The sequence below is a fragment of the Ranitomeya variabilis genome, chromosome 4, assembly GCF_051348905.1.
Source record: "Ranitomeya variabilis isolate aRanVar5 chromosome 4, aRanVar5.hap1, whole genome shotgun sequence".
Taxonomy (NCBI): Eukaryota; Metazoa; Chordata; class Amphibia; order Anura; family Dendrobatidae; genus Ranitomeya; species Ranitomeya variabilis.
In genome coordinates this window covers 219,725,999-219,753,706 of record NC_135235.1, presented here as the reverse complement: position 1 = coordinate 219,753,706, position 27,708 = coordinate 219,725,999, and the positions used below count along the sequence as shown (strand labels likewise).

The following is a 27,708-nucleotide window of genomic DNA, read 5'->3' as shown; positions in this document are numbered from 1 at the left end:
ACTCTATATCTTATTTTTATTCTGATGTACCCCTGTGAACTAACCAGTAAAGGTTAAGCAAACAGCTGTGAGCTATTATTAATGTCCTGGCAACATTTAGGCCTAATGGCCCCTTTCACAGATTCTTAATATTAGCCACCAGCGGTCAGCTTTCCCTCTGCTGGTTATAAAAATTACACGGATGTCCACACAGATTTTTTTTAAAGTAAATAACATTTTTAGAAATAAAAAACAAGTACAGAAAAAAACATATAAAGCACTGATTATATAGCACACTGACATATTTCTTTCTATGTATCCATCATGTTCCTCATTGCTTTCCCTTTGAACATCTTTAATACATAAAACTTTCATTTCTATGCTGCATTTCATTCCATGCGGGTCACACTGACAGCACACTGACAAATGGACAGCACGTCAACACACTGACAGCACAAGGACAGCACAAGGACAGCAAGGGGATTGCGCACCGACAGCACACGGACATACAGATGTCACATGGACACGAACATACGGATGTTGCACATGGCCACACGGACACTGACCATGGATCTCACTGGTACTGGTTTTAACTGTACTGGAATCACCAGGGTGTGTGCAAGAGGCCTAAAAGGCACAAATTATGATTGGACACAACAGTACAAAAATTAAAAGGCAGAAAATAAATATCTGCTGCGCTCCCAGGCAACATGTTTCAGACCTGCATGGTCCTATGTCAAACATTATTATGCCAAGTTGGCCCGTGTAAATGAATGTTAAGAATCTGTCAGTGAGCTCGTTGTGAATGTGAGTTTGTAACTCTTATCCATCTTTTACGGAGATCCTCTCAGCTGATTTATAACCACAAACCACATCAAAGGATGGCTGATCTTTCATCTGGTCATAAATCAGCTGAAAGAAGATCAGTAAAACATGGATAAGAGACATATTCTTGGTCAGAACGAGTTATTGTCCAGCAATAGACAATTTTGGCTGTAAGGCAATGACAGACAAAAAGTGTAAAATTTTTAATAACTCCCAAAATTAAAGTAAAAAAAAGGAAGTAACTGAAAAAAATACATATATTTATCCCCCCCAAAGGTGGCAACTTTAAATGTATAATAGGAAACACAAAGATAATGTCAAAACTTTATTGCCTCATGTTTATAAATAATTGAATCAGTTTTTATTTACTTTGTCAAAAATGTATTCATTGTATCCTATGTCTAGTAGTATTTTATATATTTTATTCTATAGGATAAAGATGCCTAAACGGGTGTCTCCAATGCCTTCGTAAGAACACGCACTGCATCTTCAGCAATCTCTTTAAGAAAGCCATAGAGCATCCAATAAGTGGTAGCAAAGGAGATGCCCCCTGCTGCCAGGCTACCTACCATTGGGACATTACTAACAACGTACTCAACTATCATGAGACCCCCGGCGGCCCCTCTGGCTATTAAAGTGGCAACAAACTCTTTATTTATCTCTTTTATGACCAAAGGGGACTTGATCACTGATTTTAATTCACTGACTTCTTTACCAAGCTTGTCAGCCAACTTTTCCAAAGAGTTTTCATCCAAGCCAAATGCAGTCTTATAGCTTGTCATGGCTTTCACCAGGATTCCTATATCACAAGCGACAGACAGACCTGGGAGTGGGACTGCTGCCACTCCACAAGAAAGAGTAGCCCACTTCCATATGTCCTTCTTGAAAGCCTGACGCTTCTTCTCAAGGACTGGCAGAGAAATGTTGGGTAGAGAGATCAGGAATATGTGTCTCTTGTGTTCTGGAAGTTCCTTTTCTAGAGTGTCCTGCATTTCGAGGAAGTCGTACTTGTCCAGGTCCAGGAATGAGAGGAGAAACACTTGGGGCTGTGAGATTCCCCCTTCTATAAGACTTTGAATGCAGTTATTTCTAATTTCATTAAGCACATTCTCTTCATTGAAAGTCTTCTTCCTTCGGATCATGGAAGCATGCACGTCAGAGTCAACTTTGGATCTCACGAAGTAGAATTTCTTATTCATAGCTTGAATCGCTTTTGCTAGGTCAATGTCGTTTTGCTTAAAACGTTCTGATGATAAGATAATGAAAAAGTCATAACGACTGAATTCAACAGACTGGAGATAACTGTCTGCCACAAAATTTGGAGTTCCTATTCCTGGAAGATCCCAAACAGTTACATTAGGATACTGAGGATGGACGTATGGACTTGGCACCTTTGTTGTCTCGATGACACCAGTTTTGGCTGAGCCTTCTTGTTCATCATCCATGCCACGGATGGCATTGACAAAAGTTGACTTTCCTGTTCCTGATTCTCCTGTAATGGCAATGTTCAAAGGGGCATTTTCTATTTCCCTGAGAGACTTGCTGAGTTTCTCAGTTGCTGTACAGAGGTCACCTTCTTCTAAAGCTGACCGAACGTCCTGGATTTCTTCATCACTGATGATGTCGAATGAGGAATCCATTTTCAGTTTTCAGTCTGAAGAAAAATAAGAAAGAATTTATAAGAGCAAAACCTTTACCCACTAACATATCAATTGATATCACTTTATTCTCAGGAATATATTAGCTCTGGTAGAGGCAGACTGGACCACCAGAGTAGTTGAAGATTCTCCAGTATGGAAACCATGCTCTACCAAGCCACAATGATATGGTCTTTCCAAAATTTTGTTTCAAGATATTGATCAAACATTGGTTTTAGGACCTTCTTTGAGGAAAGACCTGGTCTGGTCAGCAAAGGTCTGACGACAGTGAGCTCCACCATTCTCGAGAATAAAAGGGCCAATGAAGTTAAATGCTGTGTCTGCTGTTGAAAAACAGAAATGTTTCCATTCTTGTTTATTAAAAGCATCATTGGAACAAAGTGAGAGATGGGATGAGTGGAGCATATGTGGAATTTTTTGTTTTTTATCCCAGTGCAATCCTCAATTTGTCATTGGCCTTCTTCAGTCTTATTTTTATAAAGTGCTTCTCCACCTATATAACTTTTGTTTTCTCAGGAACATTCCTGTTAATATTCTCCCAGTTCCTCCTAGATTTCACAGTATTCACCCTACTGTTCTTTATATTTGAACCAGGAAGGAAGTTTCAACAATTGTTAGACATTTTTGGAAGCTTAAGGCAGTCGTCCTTGGTCAGCAAGTTATTGACAAACTCTAAACTGTTCTCTCTCTTCTTTGTCTATCTCCTTGTAGTTTGCATAGCCCTTTCTTTAGTTCTTACTTTGCAAAATACACAAAAAAAAGAAGTGCTAATCAGAAGAACACCAGCATGACGGCCAACGTAAACCCATTACTATGAAGTTTTGAAGCACGTCTCAAGCAAATATCTAGAAATAAATATTGTTTAATATACAATTTACATGTTATAACAATATTTTGTGAATGCATTTATTAGAAATTACAATAATTGAAGGGTACGTTGCCACCATCTCACCGGCGTTAACGTTGATGTAATGCTAAAAATCAAAAGCCAATGACCATCAAAAAGGGAATATTTAGCTTGAGACATACTCCAAAAGTCATTGTAAATTTTCTTGAAGATCACTAGTGTACCTACAGGAGGGTTGCCAGGGGTAGACATAATAGTGGTGCAACTTGTATAGCTGCACGGAGTCCAAGATGATAAGGGGGCTACTTAAACCTTTGAAGCAGAAGAAATTGTGCATTGGTCTGCAAAGTTCCCATATATTGTTCTTGCACAGGGGACCTCTTCTATTTACAGTGGGGCAAAAAAGTATTTAGTCAGTCAGCAATAGTGCAAGTTCCACCACTTAAAAAGATGAGAGGCGTCTGTAATTTACATCATAGGTAGACCTAAACTATGGGAGACAAACTGAGACAAAAAAATCCAGAAAATCACATTGTCTGTTTTTTTATCATTTTATTTGCATATTATGGTGGAAAATAAGTATTTGGTCAGAAACAAACAATCAAGATTTCTGGCTCTCACAGACCTGTAACTTCTTCTTTAAGAGTCTCCTCTTTCCTCCACTCATTACCTGTAGTAATGGCACCTGTTTAAACTTGTTATCAGTATAAAAAGACACCTGTGCACACCCTCAAACAGTCTGACTCCAAACTCCACTATGGTGAAGACCAAAGAGCTGTCAAAGGACACCAAAACAAAATTGTAGCCCTGCACCAGGCTGGGAAGACTGAATCTGCAATAGCCAACCAGCTTGGAGTGAAGAAATCAACAGTGGGAGCAATAATTAGAAAATGGAAGACATTCAAGACCACTGATAATCTCCCTCGATCTGGGGCTCCAAGCAAAATCCCACCCCGTGGGGTCAGAATGATCACAAGAACGGTGAGCAAAAATCCCAGAACCACGCGGGGGGACCTAGTGAATGAACTGCAGAGAGCTGGGACCAATGTAACAAGGCCTACCATAAGTAACACACTACACCACCATGGACTCAGAACCTGCAGTGCCAGACGTGTCCCACTGCTTAAGCCAGTACATGTCCGGGCCCGTCTGAAGTTTGCTAGAGAGCATTTGGATGATCCAGAGGAGTTTTGGGAGAATGTCCTATGGTCTGATGAAACCAAACTGGAACTGTTTGGTAGAAACACAACTTGTCGTGTTTGGAGGAAAAAGAATACTGAGTTGCATCCATCAAACACCACACCTACTGTAAAGCATGGTGGTGAAAACATCATGCTTTGGGGCTGTTTCTCTGCAAAGGGGCCAGGACGACTGATCCGGGTACATGAAAGAATGAATGGGGCCATGTATCGTGAGATTTTGAGTGCAAACCTCCTTCCATCAGCAAGGGCATTGAAGATGAAACGTGGCTGGGTCTTTCAACATGACAATGATCCAAAGCACACCGCCAGGGCAACGAAGGAGTGGCTTCGTAAGAAGCATTTCAAGGTCCTGGAGTGGCCTAGCCAGTCTCCAGATCTCAACCCTATAGAAAACCTTTGGAGGGAGTTGAAAGTCCGTGTTGCCAAGCGAAAAGCCAAAAACATCACTGCTCTAGAGGAGATCTGCATGGAGGAATGGGCCAACATACCAACAACAGTGTGTGGCAACCTTGTGAAGACTTACAGAAAACGTTTGACCTCTGTCATTGCCAACAAAGGATATATTACAAAGTATTGAGATGAAATTTTGTTTCTGACCAAATACTTATTTTCCACCATAATATGCAAATAAAATGATAAAAAAACAGACAATGTGATTTTCTGGATTTTTTTTTCTCAGTTTGTCTCCCATAGTTGAGGTCTACGTATGATGTAAATTACAGATGCCTCTCATCTTTTTAAGTGGTGGAACTTGCACTATTGCTGACTGACTAAATACTTTTTTGCCCCACTGTATGTCTGCTACTAGGAGTCGTGGTGATTAAGGAGGTAGAAAATACCCATCTGCGACATGAGAAGACACCAGTATGGCATATGCTATCTCGAAGATCCTAGTATCCTTGTATCGCAAAAGAAGAGGTTTCATCTTTGTCTCTGCTCAATGATTGAAAGTAGTTGTCCACTTTGGCAACCCTTATTATCCAGTGGATTTCCCCATAAACAGTGGATTCAATATTATTTTCTATTAGGATAAATTACAATTAGTTATTGTTGACCTGAGAGCTGATTGTTGAATGGCTTTATTGGCTTTGCCTGGAAAATAAATCATACATGTCAATACATCATGGGTCTATCAGAAAGAATGATTGCTTATTTTTAATAGCTCCTTTTAGGCCCCCCTGTCTTATGTTTTAACATTGATGTCTCTCCAACTGTTGGGGAACTACATGAAAATTGTAATTCTCCAACAGTTGAGGAGCCGCAATTTAGAGTCCATTGCCTTAACCCATATAGAAAAGGTTGAGTCCAAAAAGACCAACTGTCCTTCTCAGAAAAGCTCTTTTTCTATGGTCTTCTTCAAGAGTTCAAAGTCATATTTGTCCATTTCTAAGCAGGACAAGAGGAAGACAATGGGTTCCTCCACTCCGCTGTCTCTAAGACTTGTAATACAATCATCTCGTATCTCATGCAATATTCTCCTCTCGTTGTACGTCTTCCGTCTTCGAAGCTTGCTTGCTCTTAAGTCAGTGTCTATTTTGTTCCTTACAAAGTAAAACTTCTTCTTCATAGAACAGATCTTCTTGGCCAGTTCCATGTCGGAGTGTCTCACCCTTTCAGAAGCTATGATAATAAATAAGTCATAATGATTATAGTTGATTGATTGGGTGATAGTCCTGGTAGTTCCTGTACCAGGAAGATCCCAAAATAGCAGATTTCTCAGCTTGGGATGTAGATAGGCAGTGGGCTCCATTGTGGTCTCCACTACTCCTGTTTTAGCAGCATCTTCGTCTTCGTCATTGTGAAGACCACGGATGGCATTAACAAAGGTGGACTTCCCAGAGCCCGAATGTCCCATTATGGCAATGTTTATTATGTGATTTCTAAGGTCCATTCTTCTTGGGTCACAAGAGTTCCTTTCCTGAGTGGTATGACTCTTTCTACACGCTGTGTCGCACAAGGTACTCTCATGTAGCGCTCTTATGATGTCTTCCACTTCCTCTTCACAGAAAGCACAGAATATTTCATCGGTGTACATAATCACTTGTTAATCAGACTTTGGAGAGAAAATAAGATTCAGTGTTTTTGAACTGATCACTTTAAATACATTAAAACTTATAGTGAACCTGAGTTGTAACTTGTAATTTGCTTTGGAGCTGCATTTACAATTCTGCAGCCTTCAGAGCTGAAATCAGTCAGCACTTCCTACTTGTATAGTGCCTGAATAGAGCTTGGTTTGTTGATTAGTACTAAGGGAAGTGTGCAGTCACTATACTGACACGCTTTTTTATTGTAGCTTAACCAAGCTGTTAGGGGTATGTCTAAAGACAGAGCAGAATAGTGAATGCAGCTCTAGGTATAATATAGATGGTAATTCAGGACTCATGCAAAAAAAGGATGCAATATACTGTATGTGTAAAGTTGATGTTGCTGCATTTTTTCCGTCAATATACTTTATTTCCATTGTCAGGGAGCAACCCTGTAACATGTTCATTATTTCTACATTACGGGATGCCGTATTTCTAGTCATAAAATTCAGAGGTTTAACGATAGTGCCCCATTATAACTACAGTGCCCCATTATAACCACAGTGCCTCCTTTACATCTACAGTACCTCAAACACAGCCACAATGTTCTGTTCACTGTCTACCACTATTAAAGCCTCCTTCGACTTCTACCACAGTGCTCCCACCAGTGTCCCAGTGCTACTGACAAAGTTATGATACTCGTCCCTCTCATTGCCCTAGAACCATCTACAAAGTCATAATACCCTCCTCATAACCACATGCGTCTCCAGCACAGTGCCCCTACACCATCATAATACCCTCCTCATAACCACATGCGTCTCCAGCACAGTGCCCCTACACCATCATAATACCCTCCTAATAACCACATGCGTCTCCAGCACAGTGCCCCTACACCATCATAATACCCTCCTCATAACCACATGCGTCCTCATAACCACACGAGTCTCCAGCACAATGCCCCTACACCATCATAATACCCTCCTAATAACCACATGCCTCTCCAGCACAGTGCCCCTACACCATCATAATACTCTCCTCATAACCACATGCATCTCCAGCAAAGTGCCCCTACACCATTATAATACCCTCCTCATAACCACATGCTTCTCGAGCACAGTGCCCCTACACCATCATAATACTCTCCTCGTAACCACATGCGTCTCCAGCACAGTGCCCCTACACCATCATAATACCCTCCTCATAACCACATGCGTCCCCAGCACAGCGCCCCTACACCATCATAATACCCTCCTAATAACCACATGTGTCTCCAGCACAGTGCCCCTACACCATCATAATACCCTCCTCATAACCACATGCATCCTCATAACCACATGCGTCTCCAGCACAATGCCCCTACACGATCATAATACCCTCCTAATAACCACATGCATCTCCAGCACAGTGCCCCTACACCATCATAATACTCTCCTCATAACCACATGCATCTCCAGCAAAGTGCCCCTACACCATTATAATACCCTCCTCATAACCACATGCTTCTCCAGCACAGTGCCCCTACACCATCATAATACCCTCCACGTAACCACATGCGTCTCCAGCACAGTGCCCCTACACCATCATAATACTCTCCTCGTAACCACATGCATCTCCAGCACATTGCCCCTACACCATCATAATACCCTCCTCGTAACCACATGCGTCTCCAGTACAGTGCCCCTACACCATCATAATACCCTCCTCGTAACCACATGCATCTCCAGCACAGTGCCCCTACACCATCATAATACACTCCTCGCAACCACATGCTTCTCCAGCACAGTGCCCCTACACCATCATAATACCCTCCTCGTAACCACATGCATCTCCAGCACAGTGCCCCTACACCATCATAATACACTCCTCGCAACCACATGCTTCTCCAGCACAGTGCCCCTACACCATCATAATACCCTCCTCACAACCACATGCTTCTCCAGCACAGTGCCCCTACACCATCATAATACCCTCCTCATAACCACATTCATCTCCAGCACAGTGCCCCTACACCATCATAATACCCTCCTCGCAACCACATGCTTCTCCAGCACAGTGCCCCTACACCATCATAATATTCTCCTCGAAACCACATGCTTTTCCAGCACAGTGCCCCTACACCATTATAATACCCTCCTCATAACCACATGCGTCTCCAGCACAGTGCCCCTACACCATCATAATACCCTCCTCGTAACCGCATGCATCTCCAGCACAGTGCCCCTACACCATCATAATACCCTCCTCGTAACCACATGCATCTCCAGCACAGTGCCCCTACACCATCATAATACTCTCCTCGTAACCACATGCTTCTCCAGCACAGTGCCCCTACACCATTATAATACCCTCCTCATAACCACATGCGTTTCCAGCACAGTGCCCCTACACCATCATAATACCCTCCTCGTAAACACATGCATCTCCAGCACAGTGCCCCTACACCATTATAATACCCTCCTCGTAACCACATGCGTCTCCAAAACAGTGCCCCTACACCATTATAATACCCTCCTCGTAACCACATGCGTCTCCAGCACAGTGCCCCTACACCATCATAATACCCTCCTCGTAACCACATGCTTCTCCAGCACAGTGCCCCTACACCATCATAATACCCTCCTCGTAACCACATGCGTCTCCAGCACAGTGCCCCTACACCATCATAATACCCTCCTCGTAAGCACATGCGTCTCCAGCACAGTGCGCCTACACCATCATAATACCCTCCTTGTAACCACATGCGTCTCCAGCACAGTGCCCCTACACCATCATAATACTCTCCTCGTAATCACATGCTTCTCCAGCACAGTGCCCCTATGCCATCATAATACCCTCCTCGTAACCACATGCGTCTCCAGCACAGTGCCCCTACACCATCATAATACCCTCCTCGTAACCACATGCTTCTCCAGCACATTGCCCCTACACCATCATAATACCCTCCTTGTAACCACATGCGTCTCCAGCACAGTGCCCCTACACCATCATAATACTCTCCTCGTAATCACATGCTTCTCCAGCACAGTGCCCCTACACCATCATAATACCCTCCTCGTAACCGCATGCATCTCCAGCACAGTGCCCCTACACCATCATAATACCCTCCTCGTAACCACATGCATCTCCAGCACAGTGCCCCTACACCATCATAATACTCTCCTCGTAACCACATGCTTCTCCAGCACAGTGCCCCTACACCATTATAATACCCTCCTCATAACCACATGCGTCTCCAGCACAGTGCCCCTACACCATCATAATACCCTCCTCGTAAACACATGCATCTCCAGCACAGTGCCCCTACACCATTATAATACCCTCCTCGTAACCACATGCGTCTCCAAAACAGTGCCCCTACACCATTATAATACCCTCCTCGTAACCACATGCGTCTCCAGCACAGGGCCCCTACACCATCATAATACCCTCCTCGTAACCACATGCGTCTCCAGCACAGTGCCCCTACACCATCATAATACCCTCCTCGTAACCACATGCTTCTCCAGCACAGTGCCCCTACACCATCATAATACCCTCCTCGTAACCACATGCGTCTCCAGCACAGTGCCCCTACACCATCATAATACCCTCCTCGTAAGCACATGCGTCTCCAGCACAGTGCCCCTACACCATCATAATACTCTCCTCGTAATCACATGCTTCTCCAGCACAGTGCCCCTACACCATCATAATACCCTCCTCGTAACCACATGCGTCTCCAGCACAGTGCCCCTACACCATCATAATACCCTCCTCATAACCACATGCTTCTCCAGTACAGTGCCCCTACACCATTATAATACCCTCCTCGTAACCACATGCTTCTCTAGCACAGTGCCCCTACACCATCATAATACCCTCAATGTAACCACATGCTTCCCCAGCACAGTGCCCCTACACCATCATAATACCCTCCTCGTAACCACATGCGTCTCCAGCACAGTGCCCCTACACCATCATAATACCCTCCTCCTAACCACATGCTTCACCAGCACAGTGCCCCTACACCATCATAATACCCTCCTAATAACCACATGCGTCTCCAGCACAGTGCCCCTACACCATCATAATACCCTCCTCATAACCACATGCGTCCTCATAACCACACGCGTCTCCAGCACAATGCCCCTACACCATCATAATACCCTCCTAATAACCACATGCCTCTCCAGCACAGTGCCCCTACACCATCATAATACTCTCCTCATAACCACATGCATCTCCAGCAAAGTGCCCCTACACCATTATAATACCCTCCTCATAACCACATGCTTCTCCAGCACAGTGCCCCTACACCATCATAATACTCTCCACGTTACCACATGCGTCTCCAGCACAGTGCCCCTACACCATCATAATACCCTCCTCATAACCACATGCGTCTCCAGCACAGCGCCCCTACACCATCATAATACCCTCCTAATAACCACATGTGTCTCCAGCACAGTGCCCCTACACCATCATAATACCCTCCTCATAACCACATGCGTCCTCATAACCACATGCGTCTCCAGCACAATGCCCCTACACCATCATAATACCCTCCTAATAACCACATGCATCTCCAGCACATTGCCCCTACACCATCATAATACTCTCCTCATAACCACATGCATCTCCAGCAAAGTGCCCCTACACCATTATAATACCCTCCTCATAACCACATGCTTCTCCAGCACAGTGCCCCTACACCATCATAATACCCTCCACGTAACCACATGCGTCTCCAGCACAGTGCCCCTACATCATCATAATACTCTCCTCGTAACCACATGCATCTCCAGCACATTGCCCCTACACCATCATAATACCCTCCTCGTAACCACATGCATCTCCAGCACAGTGCCCCTACACCATCATAATACCCTCCTCGTAACCACATGCATCTCCAGCACAGTGCCCCTACACCATCATAATACACTCCTCGCAACCACATGCTTCTCCAGCACAGTGCCCCTACACCATCATAATACCCTCCTCGTAACCACATGCATCTCCAGCACAGTGCCCCTACACCATCATAATACCCTCCTCGCAACCACATGCTTCTCCAGCACAGTGCCCCTACACCATCATAATACCCTCCTCATAACCACATGCATCTCCAGCACAGTGCCCCTACACCATCATAATACCCTCCTCGCAACCACATGCTTCTCCAGCACAGTGCCCCTACACCATCATAATATTCTCCTCGTAACCACATGCTTTTCCAGCACAGTGCCCCTACACCATTATAATACCCTCCTCATAACCACATGCGTCTGCAGCACAGTGCCCCTACACCATCATAATACCCTCCTCGTAACCACATGCTTCCCCAGCACAGTGCCCCTACACCATCATAATACCCTCCTCGCAACCACATGCTTCTCCAGCACAGTGCCCCTACACCATCATAATATTCTCCTCATAACCACATGCTTCTCCAGTACAGTGCCCCTACACCATTATAATACCCTCCTCGTAACCACATGCTTCTCTAGCACAGTGCCCCTACACCATCATAATACCCTCCTTGTAACCACATGCTTCCCCAGCACAGTGCCCCTACACCATCATAATACCCTCCTCGTAACCACATGCGTCTCCAGCACAGTGCCCCTACACCATCATAATACCCTCCTCGTAACCACATGCTTCACCAGCACAGTGCCCCTACACCATCATAATACCCTCCTCATAACCACACGCGTCTCCAGCACAATGCCCCTACACCATCATAATACCCTCCTAATAACCACATGCCTCTCCAGCACAGTGCCCCTACACCATCATAATACTCTCCTCATAACCACATGCATCTCCAGCAAAGTGCCCCTACACCATTATAATACCCTCCTCATAACCACATGCTTCTCCAGCACAGTGCCCCTACACCATCATAATACTCTCCACGTAACCACATGCGTCTCCAGCACAGTGCCCCTACACCATCATAATACTCTCCTCGTAACCACATGCGTCTCCAGCACAGTGCCCCTACACCATCATAATACCCTCCTCGTAACCACATGCGTCTCCAGCACAGTGCCCCTACACCATCATAATACCCTCCTCATAACCACATTCGTCTCCAGCACAGCGCCCCTACACCATCATAATACCCTCCTAATAACCACATGTGTCTCCAGCACAGTGCCCCTACACCATCATAATACCCTCCTCATAAACACATGCGTCCTCATAACCACATGCGTCTCCAGCACAATGCCCCTACACCATCATAATACCCTCCTAATAACCACATGCATCTCCAGCACAGTGTCCCTACACCATCATAATACTCTCCTCATAACCACATGCATCTCCAGCAAAGTGCCCCTACACCATTATAATACCCTCCTCATAACCACATGCTTCTCCAGCACAGTGCCCCTACACCATCATAATACCCTCCACGTAACCACATGCGTCTCCAGCACAGTGCCCCTACATCATCATAATACTCTCCTCGTAACCACATGCATCTCCAGCACATTGCCCCTACACCATCATAATACCCTCCTCGTAACCACATGCGTCTCCAGCACAGTGCCCCTACACCATCATAATACCCTCCTCGTAACCACATGCATCTCCAGCACAGTGCCCCTACACCATCATAATACACTCCTCGCAACCACATGCTTCTCCAGCACAGTGCCCCTACACCATCATAATACCCTCCTCGTAACCACATGCATCTCCAGCACAGTGCCCCTACACCATCATAATACCCTCCTCGCAACCACATGCTTCTCCAGCAAAGTGCCCCTACACCATCATAATACCCTCCTCATAACCACATGCATCTCCAGCACAGTGCCCCTACACCATCATAATACCCTCCTCGCAACCACATGCTTCTCCAGCACAGTGCCCCTACACCATCATAATATTCTCCTCGTAACCACATGCTTTTCCAGCACAGTGCCCCTACACCACTATAATACCCTCTTCATAACCACATGCGTCTCCAGCACAGTGCCCCTACACCATCATAATACCCTCCTCGTAACCACATGCATCTCCAGCACAGTGCCCCTACACCATCATAATACTCTCCTCGTAACCACATGCTTCTCCAGCACAGTGCCCCTACACAATTATAATACCCTCCTCATAACCACATGCTTTTCCAGCACAGTGCCCCTACACCATTATAATACCCTCCTCATAACCACATGCATCTCCAGCACAGTGCCCCTACACCATCATAATACCCTCCTCGTAACCACATGCATCTCCAGCACAGTGCCCCTACACCATCATAATACTCTCCTCGTAACCACATGCTTCTCCAGCACAGTGCCCCTACACAATTATAATACCCTCCTCATAACCACATGCGTCTCCAGCACAGTGCCCCTACACCATCATAATACCCTCCTCGTAAACACATGCATCTCCAGCACAGTGCCCCTACACCATTATAATACCCTCCTCGTAACCACATGCGTCTCCAAAACAGTGCCCCTACACCATTATAATACCCTCCTCGTAACCACATGCGTCTCCAGCACAGTGCCCCTACACCATCATAATACCCTCCTCGTAAGCACATGCGTCTCCAGCACAGTGCGCCTACACCATCATAATACCCTCCTCGTAACCACATGCTTCTCCAGCACATTGCCCCTACACCATCATAATACCCTCCTTGTAACCACATGCGTCTCCAGCACAGTGCCCCTACACCATCATAATACTCTCCTCGTAATCACATGCTTCTCCAGCACAGTGCCCCTACACCATCATAATACCCTCCTCGTAACCACATGCGTCTCCAGCACAGTGCCCCTACACCATCATAATACCCTCCTCATAACCACATGCTTCTCCAGTACAGTGCCCCTACACCATTATAATACCCTCCTCGTAACCACATGCTTCTCTAGCACAGTGCCCCTACACCATTATAATACCCTCCTTGTAACCACATGCTTCCCCAGCACAGTGCCCCTACACCATCATAATACCCTCCTCGTAACCACATGCGTCTCCAGCACAGTGCCCCTACACCATCATAATACCCTCCTCGTAACCACATGCTTCACCAGCACAGTGCCCCTACACCATCATAATACCCTCCTCATAACCACATACGTCTCCAGCTCAGTGCCCCTACACCATCATAATACTCTCCTCGTAACCACATGCATCTTCAGCACAGTGCCCCTACACCATCATAATACTCTCCTCATAACCACATGCGTCTCCAGCACAGTGCCCCTACACCATCATAATACTCTCCTCGTAACCACATGCTTCTCCAGCACAGTGCCCCTACACCATTATAATACCCTCCTCATAACCACATGCGTCTCCAGCACAGTGCCCCTACACCATCATAATACCCTCCTCGTAACCACATGCGTCTCCAGCACAGTGCCCCTACACCATTATAATACCCTCCTCGTAACCACATGCGTCTCCAAAACAATGCCCCTACACCATTATAATACCCTCCTCGTAACCACATGCGTCTCCAGCACAGTGCCCCTACACCATCATGATACCCTCCTCGTAACCACATGCGTCTCCAGCACAGTGCCCCTACACATCATAATACCCTCCTCGTAGCCACATGCGTCTCCAGCAGAGTGCCCCTACACCATCATAATACCCTCCTCGTAAGCACATGCATCTCCAGCACAGTGCGCCTACACCATCATAATACCCTCCCCGTAACCACATGCTTCTCCAGCACAGTGCCCCTACACCATCATAATACCCTCCTCGTAACCACATGCGTCTCCAGCACAGTGCCCCTACACCATCATAATACTCTCCTCGTAACCACATGCTTCTCCAGCACAGTGCCCCTACACCATCATAATACCCTCCTCGTAACCACATGCGTCTCCAGCTCAGTGCCCCTACACCATCATAATACCCTCCTCGTAACCATATGCATCTCCAGCACAGTGCCCCTACACCATCATAATACTCTCCTCATAATCACATGCGTCTTCAGCACAGTGCCCCTACACCATCATGATACCCTCCTAATAACCACATGCGTCTCCAGCGCAGTGCCCCAACACCATCATAATGCCATCCTAATAACAACTTGTGTCTACCCCCATGATCTACATAATAAACTCCTCTTATCACTGCCACAGTACCAAAACAAAGTCATAACATCCTCCACCATCAGTATCACAGGACCTCAGGAGTCATAACATCCTCCACCATCACTACCGCAGGATCCCAAGATTCACAACATCCTCCACCATCAATACTGCAGGACCTCAAGATTCACAATATCCTCCACCATCATTACTGCAGGACCTCAAGATTCACAATATCCTCCACCATCATTACTGCAGGGCCCCAAGAGTCATCACATTCTCCACCATCACTACCGCAGAAACACAAGTCACAACATCCTTCACCATCACTTCCACGAGACCTCAGGAGTCATAACATACTCCACCATCCCTCCCCACAGGACCCTGAGAGACATAACATCCTCCATCATCACTACTACAGGACTCCAAGAGTCACAACATCCTCCACCATCACTACTACAGGACCCCGAGAGTCACAACATCCTCCACCATCATTACTGCAGGACCTCAAGATTCACAACATCCTCCACCATCACTACGAGAGGACCCGAATATTCATAACATCATCCACCATTACTAACTGCAGAATCTAAGAGTCATAACATCCTCCACTATCACTACTGCAGGACCCCACCAGGTCATAACATCCTCCACCATCACTACTGCAGGACTCCACTAAGTCATAACATCCTCCACCATTACTAACTGCAGGATCTAAGAGTCAACATCTTCCACCATCACTACCTCAGAACCCCAAGGATCACAACATCCTCCACCATCACTACCACAGGACCACAAGAGTCACAACCTCCACCATCATCACTACCGCAGGACCGCAAGGAATCATAATATCCTCTACCATCTCTACTGCAGGACCCCAAGAGTCACAGCCTCCTCCATCATCACTACCACATGATCCCAAGAGTCACAACCTCCACCACCATCACTATCGCAGGACCCCAAGAGTCACAACCTCCACCACTATCACTACCACAGGACCCCAAGGGTCACAACAGCCTCCTCCATCATCACTACTACAGGACCCCAAGAGTCACAACCTCCACCACCATCACTACCGCAGAACCCCAAGAGTCACAACCTCCACAATCACTACCACAGGACCCCAAGAGTCACAATAGCCTCCTCCATCATCACTACTACAGGACCCCAAGAGTCACAACCTCCACCACCATCACTACCGCAGGACCCCAAGAGTCACAACCTCCACCATCACTACCACAGGACCCCAAGAGTCACAACCTCCATCACCATCACTACCACAGGACCCCAAGAGTCACAACAGCCTCCATTTTCACTACCACAGGACCCTAAGAGTCACAACCTCCACCACCATCACTACCGCAGGACCCCAAGAGTCACAACAGCCTCCTCCATCATCACTACTTCAGGACCCCAACAGTTACAACCTTCACCACCATCACTACCGCAGGACACCAAGAGTCACAACCTCCACCATCACTACCACAGGACCCCAAGAGTCACAACCTCCACCACCATCACTGCCACAGGACCACAAGAGTCACAACAGCCTCCATCATCACTACCACAGGACCCTAAGAGTCGTAACCTCCACCACCATCACTGCCACAGGCCCCCAAGAGTCACAACAGCCTCCATCATCACTACCACAGGACCCTAAGAGTCACAACTTCCACCACCATCACTACCGCAGGACCCCAAGAGTCACAGCAGCCTCCTCCATCATCACTACTACAGGACCCCAAGAGTCACAACCTCCACCACCATCACTACCGCAGGACCCCAAGAGTCACAACCTCTGCCATCATTACCACAGGACCCCAAGAGTCACAACCTCCACCACCATCACTGCCACAGGACCCCAAGAGTCACAACAGCCTCTATCATCACTACCACAGGACCCTAAGAGTCACAACCTCCACCACCATCACTACTGCAGGACCCCAAGAGTCACAACAGCCTCCTCAATCATCACTACTACAGGACCCCAAGAGTCACAACCTCCACCACCATCACTACCGCAGGACCCTAAGAGTCACAATAGCCTCCTCCATCATCACTACTAGAGGACCCCAAGAGTCACAACCTCCACCACCATCACTACCGCAGGACCCCAAGAGTCACAACCTCCGCCATCATTACCACAGGACCCCAAGAGTCACAACCTCCACCACCATCACTGCCACAGGACCCCAAGAGTCACAACAGCCTCCATCATCACTACCACAGGACCCTAAGAGTCACAACCTCCACCACCATCACTACCGCAGGACCCCAAGAGTCACAACAGCCTCCTGACTCCCTATTACTAATTTATGTCTCACACATCCCCAATAAAGAGCGCCTATATTTACCTCTTGGTGTAACGCAATGGCGTCTTGTCCTCTGAGGTCTGGCACTTCTACTGACTTTCTATTTTTGTATCTGTACAAAGGTTCAAGTTTCTGTTCCGATTCTCGAAAAACAGAAAGCGAAACTACCCAACTTTCTTGTTTCCTTTCTCTCTCTCTTTTCCCTGAAGGAAATGAAAACCTTCACCTGTTGCACCATCTGCTGCCCAACTACATGCAATGCAAGGGAATGCTATTATCCTGTGACACATATGGGAAATTCCTTTTAAATTCTTAACCCCTTAAGGACTTTCCAGTTTTGGCCTTCGGTGGCTTCAGGGAATATTTTTGTATTATTATTATTTTTTGAGTTTTCAAGATGAATTGATTTTTTCAATGTTACTATTTTGTTCCATGCAATGTGTTATTATTATCATATAAGTTTTATATTTTTGGGGTGGAGAAACAGTAATTACGCCATTATCTTTTGGATTTTGTTCATCGTTGCTGGTCGGTACAATGATATGATACCCAATTTATTAGATTTTTTTTTTAGTTGTTTTATTACTTTTCCACACATAAAATACTTAAAAAAATTGTTTGTTCCTACAACTTGTTGATCGCATTTTTTTCTGTCTTCTGTCTTAAAAAAGCATCTTTGACATCGGTTTCATGTTTATCACACATATATAAATATATTTTTGTGCCGTTTACTACAAAGTATTATAGTACTGAACATTATATGTGCAGCGATAGCAATTTTTTGTTGTTGTTTTTTTCAGAATTTTTTTATTATATGTTTTTTTATTTTTTACAGTATTTAGTGTTACTTACAAGGTGATTTGAAAATGTGATCCTTTCATTCCTTAGATAATAGTTCATCAATATCAGATCAGTGGGGGTCTATCATGGGGCACTTCCACCAATCGGCTGATCTCAGGTCCTGCAGTATCTAGAAGTACACAGTGCAAAGATCCTGAACAGCACAGCGCCATCCACTGTGTTGTGGTCATTCTCGGTACTGCAGCTTGGATCATGTTCACTTCAGTAGGAGCTAAGCTGCTGTATCTAAGAATGGCTACTACACAGTGTAAAAACTTCTCAGATGCTGCAGTTGTTTTTCATTGCAATGCCTAAGAGGTTCAATGGCTTACATGCTTTTAAACTTTTATGTTTGAGTCCAGCCCAAAGAACACCAAGAAACACCGCTCAGCAACCAAAGGACTTGCCCTTTTAGGTGTAGATTTTGGTTCCTCAGAGTGTCATTACAATATCAAGATAGTTGGCGAGTATGGGCCAGGATCAGAGTTAGCTGTATGTTACAGCTGACAGTAACAGTAGATGGTACAGACTTGGCTCCATAAATGTATTATAGTCTCCCCCATAAACATACACAAGACAGAGCAGGAAGGAGTTTTCAAGGGTCCCATTCAATGTAGCTGATGCGGAGACTGGCGAGAGATCTGATTTGTTTCGGGAGTCTGAGGGTTTATTCTGGGATCTGTATAGATGGGGCTCTGTTTTGAAGTCTATATAGATGGGGTCTGGTTTGGGGTCTATATATATATATATATATATATATATATATATATATATATATATATATATGGGTCTAGTTTGGGGTCTATATAGATGGGAGTCTGGTTTGGGGTCTAAATATATGAGGGTCTAGTTTGGGGTCTATATAGATGGGAGACTGGTTTGGGGTCTATATATATGAGTGTCTGGTTTGGGGTCTATAAATATGAGGGTCTAGTTTGGGGTCTATATAGATGGGGTTCTAGTTTGGGATCTGTATAGATGGGGCTCTGTTTTGGAGTCTATATAGATGGGGTCTGGATTAGGGTCTGTATATATGAGTGTCTGGTTTGGGGTCTATATATTTGAGGGTCCGGTTTGGGGTCTGTATAGATAGACAGTCTTGTTTGGGTTCTGTATAGATGGGGATTTGTATTTGTTTTAGCTCTTTGGTCTACGGTGTGATTTTGTTGGGGGTCTGTATGTCTGTGCACTATTTGTAATGCTAGTGCCATAGATTAGGGGCAGGTCTTATATTCATGGGCGGGGCATAAGAAAAAAATCCTGTTTCTAGAATCTTCCAAATGTCCCTTTTGGCCCATCTGTCTGTGACTGGGATCACAGTTGTCCCCCACAGTCACTACTTGGCACGGACACACAGGGACGCAGCATTATTGGCCGAGCAGCGCTACTACTCCACCGTCATCTCCAGCTTCTAAATCTATCCGGCCGTAATATAATATCCCGTCTTCTCTCCGGATCAGATTCATCTCTGTTGCTAATTTCCTTCTGTTTAGTTTTTAATCTGCGTCTGTGCTCAAGACGTTGTGACAAGGACGGAGCAAGGAAGATGCCTGAGCGCAGGCTAAAGACTAAGCCCCCGCACTCGGGCCACCGCCGGTCACCACCACCTGTGCATCTGAACTCTAACATTCAACACCTCTAAAGAAAGCCCAAGACGGTGTCACCTCTTAAAAATAAACCCTCGCATCATACTGTAATTTGCTGGAGCTCCTCCGCTCACCACCATGAACATTGGTCATACTTTCCAAGATTTGAACCCAAAACTATGGAATGTTTAAGCATTGCCCCATTCCACCCCAACACCCCCAAAATTGCCACAAAAATGCACCTTTTAAGTTAAAGTAGCACCCGATAAATCCTGCAAAATTCCTACCTCTCAAGAATTACTCTCCTGAAAGTCCAAAGAGGACCTACAAAGGCATTTTTAGACCCAGAGCAAATATTTGCATAAACCCCACCCCTGCTTAGAACTTAATTACCCCAAAAATCCAATCTTTAGATCAAAGTAGTATAAATCCCACAAGACTCCCCTTGGCAAGAATGTAGCAAGATGTGCCAAATTTTCTATAAGCCCCACCCCCGCTTAGAGATATGTTACCCCAAAAATCCAATCTTTAAATCAAAGCTGTATAAATCCCATAAAAATCCCCTTGGCAAAAATGTAGTGAGACTTAACAGTAAGGACGTACACTGAAATATTATTGACCCATAGTAAAAATTTGCAAAAACCCCACCCCCTGCTTAGAGCTCAATTTCTCCCAAAATCCAATCTTTAGATCAAAGTTGTATAAATCCTATAAAAATCTCCTTGGCAAGAATGTAGTATAAGTTGACTGTAAGGGCGTATCTAGAAATCATAGGGACTTATTGTCAAAATTTGCATAAGCCCACCCCCCTTAGAGCTCAATTGTCCCCCAAATCCAATCTTAGATCAATGTTGTATAATCCCATAAAAATCCCATTGGCAAGAATGTAGTACGACTTGACAGTAAGGACATATACAGAAATCATCTGAACTTATTGTCAAAATTTGCATAAGCCCACCCCCGCTGAAAGCTCCACCAGTTCCACCAATTAAAAAAAACAAAAATACAATCTTTCAATCAAAGCAGAAAAAACTTGATAAAACCTACAAAAATCCAAATATACATTTCCTGTCTCATAACTAATGGTAGGAAATGGCATCGTGGGCACACCTAGAAAAAAATTTGCAGAAGCCTTGCCCCTGCTGAGAGCTCCATGTAACACACCTGCTCTAAAAATGTAATATAGTAGAATGTATGATTCTGGCTTCCTACAGTCACCACCAGGGGGAGCTCACTGCATACAGATAGATACAGCTAGTCCTCATGTATTGGCTGCTCCATCTAGTGGCAGTTGCTGAGAAGGCACCTTTGCAGCAATGCTTGTGTGAGATACAGAAGTTTGTAGTTATTACCAGCCCTCATCTCCAAAATAGTTTATAGATGTAGCAGAGCTGAATTTATTCTTTTTATTGCCTCAAATCCAGGAAGCACCTGATATTTATATATGACATATAATATACCAAAAAAAACACCTTCACACAAGACCAAAAAGCCATAAAACAATATAAATTTTATTAGAAAACACATAACCATAAAAGCTGGGCAGTGACCACAAGCGCAGAAACACAGGTGGGAAACCCACAGGAACAACCTCTACATGAAAATGTACACCGAATGATGCAATCACAATAAATACATCAACAACAGTAATGGCATAAGTATAAATAGTGAGCAATCATTTATAGGTAATTAATTAATATGCACACACAGATATAAAATAACATCCATATAGTACAAAAAACGCGGTAACTAAAAAACAATATACAACGTCAGCTAACCAGCCTAACAAAAGATATGTGAACAGCATGGATGTAAAAATGAGGTATAGTTACCAAGAAGGAGAACTCGGGGACCCACCACACCCGACGCGCGTTTCGCACTGAAATGTTTCGTCCATATATAACAGACCTGCTAATATGCAGGGGTGGGAATTTATTATTTTTTTTTACTTGAATACATGTGTTTTGTGTTAAAAGTAATATTCGCAGATGAGTTTTATTAAAAATGTTGCACCGTTTTGCTTTTACAGGCTCTTAACTTCCTGCACATTCGACATTGATGCTGTCTGTGGTCATCAAGGACCTCGGAAAAAGACAGATCAAGAGCTCACTGACTGATTCTCAGTTGACTCATTCTACACAGTGCCATAGAAGGTAAACGGTCAACATTTGTAATGGGATCCAATTGCAAAAATTATTTTTAGCCTGAAACGCGTAAGATTAAAAAAAAAAACTTTATCTTTGAGGCTTCACTTTTGTATGTAGATGGCAGACTCTGTAGCTCTGCTACATCTGTAGGATCCCAGTACTTGTTTCTCTCTAGGACAGGGGCCTCGCTTGTGTTCTGCATAAATGTTCACGCCGCGCGGCCTGTTATGCAATCTACATATTATGGAGCCAATTTGGGCGTGGAGACTATTTTTGACAGATGGATGCCAAAATCCAGAAAATTCTCTTCTCGTCAGCTGGAGTCGCCCTCCCTCCCTCTATCTGTGCCTGCCAGGCGGTGAAAAGGGGGGCAGCAGAGGGAGGGTGGAGAGGGACATCTAGAAGCTTCTGAATCCCGTCACAGCTGTATATAGCGGGAGTCCGCAGGCAGACAGCAAGCCATATCTGAGGGCACGGGCACAGGTGAGGAGCACGGGGCGCGCAGGTGGGCAGGCGACTGGAGGGGTCTAAGTAGGGGTCCAAAAGAGCTGAGTTTGTCATCTCCCGTGACGAGATCTGTGGATTTACATGGGACTGCACAAACGAGTTAAATGACAAATCCAGCTCTGCTACATCCAAAATTGATCTGCCATGCTGCGTCACCGTTAACCCCTTAACATGCTGCGTACGTCCCTGACCTCGCTATATGGCTGTCAACTTTTTTTTCTGAGCCTAAAGTCTACCATGTTGACTGTGCCGTTGTTCTCTGTTATCAGCCACTGTTCTAAAATTTAGACTATGGGGTTATGGATATAGAGGGAAAGTGATCCGCACTACACTTGACAATGGATAGAAGGAGGAAAGTGGCGTCACTGCTTTCCGTAAGTGTGCGTGCGGGGTTAATGTGATATCAGACATTTAATATTGACATATAACTAATCCTTCAATGTGCAAATGTAGCAGAGGCGAATGGCTCATCTGGTTACAATAGCAAAGCCGAAGAGGTCATCTGGAAGAGCACATTGTATGTTTTGATATTGTGTTACGTAGGACTGCAGATTACGCAACTGTAACATCCTACCACATCCGCAAAGAGACGAACTAACTTTTCCATCCATAAACCTTAATGGACAAATTCCGCTCTGCTACATTGTTCTTCTGATTGTTCACATCGCCTTATGACTGTAATAAAATAAAGTCTCATACATGTTCACTGTGGTTAATTTTCTAGAGAGCGCAATCCATGCAGTCCTATGTAAATCTGTACATAACACATTGCATCTGTCATGTTGTTGTAAATGACTGTGTGATCTCAGATCAATGGAGGGGAATGTACCGGAGTCCGTGCTGGTCACTACAGGTACTGGTGGTTTAGTGGGATATGTTACATGGTACAAGTGCTCAAAATGAGACGTTCTGTACTCCGCGTGACATAACGAGGGCCATCATGTGCAATTAGCAAGGAGATTGGCCTCTCATGTTACAACGTATCAAAAAGTATCTATCCAATGATATGGACAAATATAATACTGCCCCTATGTACAAGAATATAACTAATATAATACTGCCCCTATGTACAAGAATAGAACTACTAAAATACTGCTCCTATGTACAAGAATATAACTGCTATAATACTGCTCCTATGTACAAGAATATAACTACTATAATACTGCCCTTATGTACAAGGATATAACTACTATAATACTGCCCATTATGTACAAGAATATAACTACTATAATACTGCCCCTATGAACATGAATATAACTACTATAATACTGCCCCCTATGTATATGGATATGAAGATGGATTTTGGATTTATGTGCTTTTAACAAAAATGGAATAAAAGGTATTTTTTATGGACATCACCCACGCTGGATTTCTGCTTTTTCTACTATAGTACTGCTCCTATGTATAGGAATATAACTACTATAATACTGCGACTATGTACAAGTATATAACTACTATAATACTGCCCCTATATACAAGAAAATAACTAATATAATACTGCCCCATATGTACAAGACTATAACTACTATAATACTGCTCCTATGTACAAGAATATAACTACTATAATACTGCTCCTATCTAGAAGAATATAACTACTATAAAACTGCTCCTATGTAGAAGAATATAACTACTATAATACTGCCCCTATGTACAAGAATACAACTATTATAATACTGCCCCTGTGTACAAGAATATAAATACTATAATACTGCTCCTATGTACAAGAATATAACTACTATAAAACTGCCCCTATGTACAAGAATATAACTACTATAATACTTCTCCTATGTACAAGAATATAACTACTATAAAACCCCTCTTATGTACAAGAATATAACTGCTATAATACTGCCCCTATGTACAAGAATATAACTACTATAATACTGCTCCTATGTACAGGAATATAACTACTATAAAACTCCTCTTATGTACAAGAATATAACTGCTATAATACTGCCCCTATGTACAAGAATATAACTACTATAATACTGCCCCTATATACAAGAAAATAACTACTATAATACTGCCCCATATGTACAAGAATATAGCTACTATAATACTGCCCCTATGTACAAGAATATAACTACTATAAAACTGCTCCTATGTACAAGAATTTTAATATAATACTGCCCCTATGTACAAGAATATAACTACTATAAAACTGCCCCCTATGTACAAGAATTTTACTATAATACTGCTCCTATCTAGAAGAATATAACTAATATAATAATGCTCCTATGTAGAAGAATATAACTCATATAATACTGCCCCTATATACAAGAATATAACTACTATAATACTGCCCCCTGTGTACAAGAATATAACTACTATAATACTGCTCCTATGTACAAGAATATAACTACTATAATACTGCCCCTATGTACAAGAATATAACTACTATAATACTACTCTTATGTACAAGAATTTAACTACTATAATACTGCCCCTATGTACAAGAATATAACTAACTACTATAGAACTGCCCCTATGTACAAGAATATAACTACTATAATACTGCCCCTATGTACAAGAATTTTACTATAATACTGCTCCTATCTAGAAGAATATAACTACTATAATACTGCCCCATGTGTACAGGAATATAACTACTATAATACTGCCCCTATGTACAAGAATTTTACTATAATACTGCTCCTATCTAGAAGAATATAACTACTATAATACTGCCCCATGTGTACAAGAATATAACTACTATAATACTACTCCTATGTACAAGAATTTAACTACTATAATACTGCCCCATGTACAAGAATGTAACTACTATAATACTGCCCCTATGTACAAGAATATAACTACTATAATACTACTCCTATGTACAAGAATTTAACTACTATAATACTGCCCCTATGTACAAGAATATAACTACTATAGTACTGCCCCTATGTACAAGAATATAACTACTATAATACTGCCCCTATGTACAAGTTTATAACGAATATAATATTACCCCTATGTACAAGAATATGACTACTATAATACTGCCTATATGTACAAGAATTTTACTACAATAATACTGCCCCCATGTACAAGAATTTAACTACTATAATACTGCCCCTATATACAAGACTATAACTACTATAATACTGCCCCTATGTAAAAGAATATAACTACTATAATATTGCCCCTATGTACAACATTATAACTAGTGTAATACTGCCTCTATGTACAAGAATATGACTACTATAATACTGGCCCTATGTACAAGAATGTTAGTACAATAATACTGCCCCCATGTAAAAGAATTTAATTACTATAATACTGCCCCTATGTACAAGACTATAACTACTATAATACTGCCCCTAATGCATGAATATAACTACTATAATATTGCTCCAATGTGGAAGAATGTAACTACTATAATACTGCCCCTATGTACAAGAATATAACTACTATAATACTGCCCCTAATACAAGAATATGACTACTATAATACTGCCCCTATGTACAAGAATTTTACTACAATAATACTGCCCCCATGTAGAAGAATTTAACTACTATAATACTGCACCTATGTGCAAGACTATAACTACTATAATACTGCCCCTAATGCAACAAAATATCTACTACAATACTTCTCCTATGTAAAAGAATATAACTACTATAATACTGCCCCTATGTACAAAAATATAACTACTATAATACTGCTCCTATGTATAGGAATATAACTACTATAATACTGCCCCTATGTACAAGTATATAACTACTATAATACTGCCCCTATATACAAGAAAATAACTAATATAATACTGCCCTATATGTACAAGAATATAACTACTATAATACTGCTCCTATGTACAAGAATATAACTACTATAAAACTGCCCCCTATGTACAAGAATTTTACTATAATACTGCTCTTATCTAGAAGAATATAACTACTATAATACTGCTCCTATGTAGAAGAATATAACTCATATAATACTGTCCCTATGTACAAGAATATAACTACTATAATACTGCCCCCTGTGTACAAGAATATAACTACTATAATACTCCTCCTATGTACAAGAATATAACTACTATAAAACTGCCCAACTACTATAATACTTCTCCTATGTACAAGAATATAACTACTATAATACTGCCCCCTGTGTACAAGAATATAACTACTATAATACTGCTCTTATGTACAAGAATATAACTACTATAATACTGCCCCTATGTACAAGAATATAACTACTATAATACTGCTCCTATGTACAGGAATATAACTACTATAATATTCCCCTATGTACAAGAATATAACTACTATAATACTGCCCCTATATACAAGAAAATAACTACTATAATACTGCCCCATATGTACAGGAATATAACTACTATAATACTGCAGCGCCCCAGAGTCCTGGTCGTTGCAGTACTGTGGCTCCGCCACTATGGGGAGCTATGGTGCGTCCGATGGCACTGAAGGAGTTCATCTGATCAGGTATCACAGACACCAATACATTTCACAGCTGGGCCTCCGGGGGGAGCTAAGGGTTCTATTCATTAGGCCACTCCCCACCATAGTGGGTAAACTGGGGGTCAGGCAGGAAGTTAGAGGAGAAAGCTGACTGGATTGGACAAAGCAACACCTAGTGGCAGAGGGTGTTGTGGAGGAAGAGACAGTAGGGTCTCTGTCAGGGGTGGGATCCTGACAGAGGCTTGGCATTGAAAAGAAAGTAACGGGTCCGCGCCAGCTCCGGGAAGCGGCGGGACCCAAGAAA

General features: G+C 43.4%; 2 protein-coding genes across 2 annotated transcripts in view; one reads left to right on the top strand and one right to left on the bottom strand.

Annotated features, from left to right (window-relative positions):
• Positions 1-992: 992 nt before the first annotated feature.
• Positions 993-18,083, bottom strand: LOC143770412 (interferon-inducible GTPase 5-like). The gene is made up of 2 exons (XM_077260024.1): positions 17,946-18,083; positions 993-2,458 (listed from the first exon to the last, which is right to left on the bottom strand). The coding sequence occupies exon 2, from the start codon at positions 2,442-2,444 to the stop codon at positions 1,248-1,250; it is 1,197 nt and encodes a 398-aa protein (XP_077116139.1). The 5' UTR covers positions 2,445-2,458; positions 17,946-18,083; the 3' UTR covers positions 993-1,247.
• Positions 18,084-22,741: 4,658 nt separating this feature from the next.
• Positions 22,742-27,708, top strand: part of LOC143770411 (heat shock cognate 71 kDa protein-like) — a 28,954-nt gene continuing 23,987 nt past the window's right edge. The window contains exon 1 of the mRNA XM_077260023.1: positions 22,742-22,959. The gene's annotated coding sequence lies outside the window, so the exon portion shown is untranslated. The remainder of the gene's footprint in view (positions 22,960-27,708) is intronic.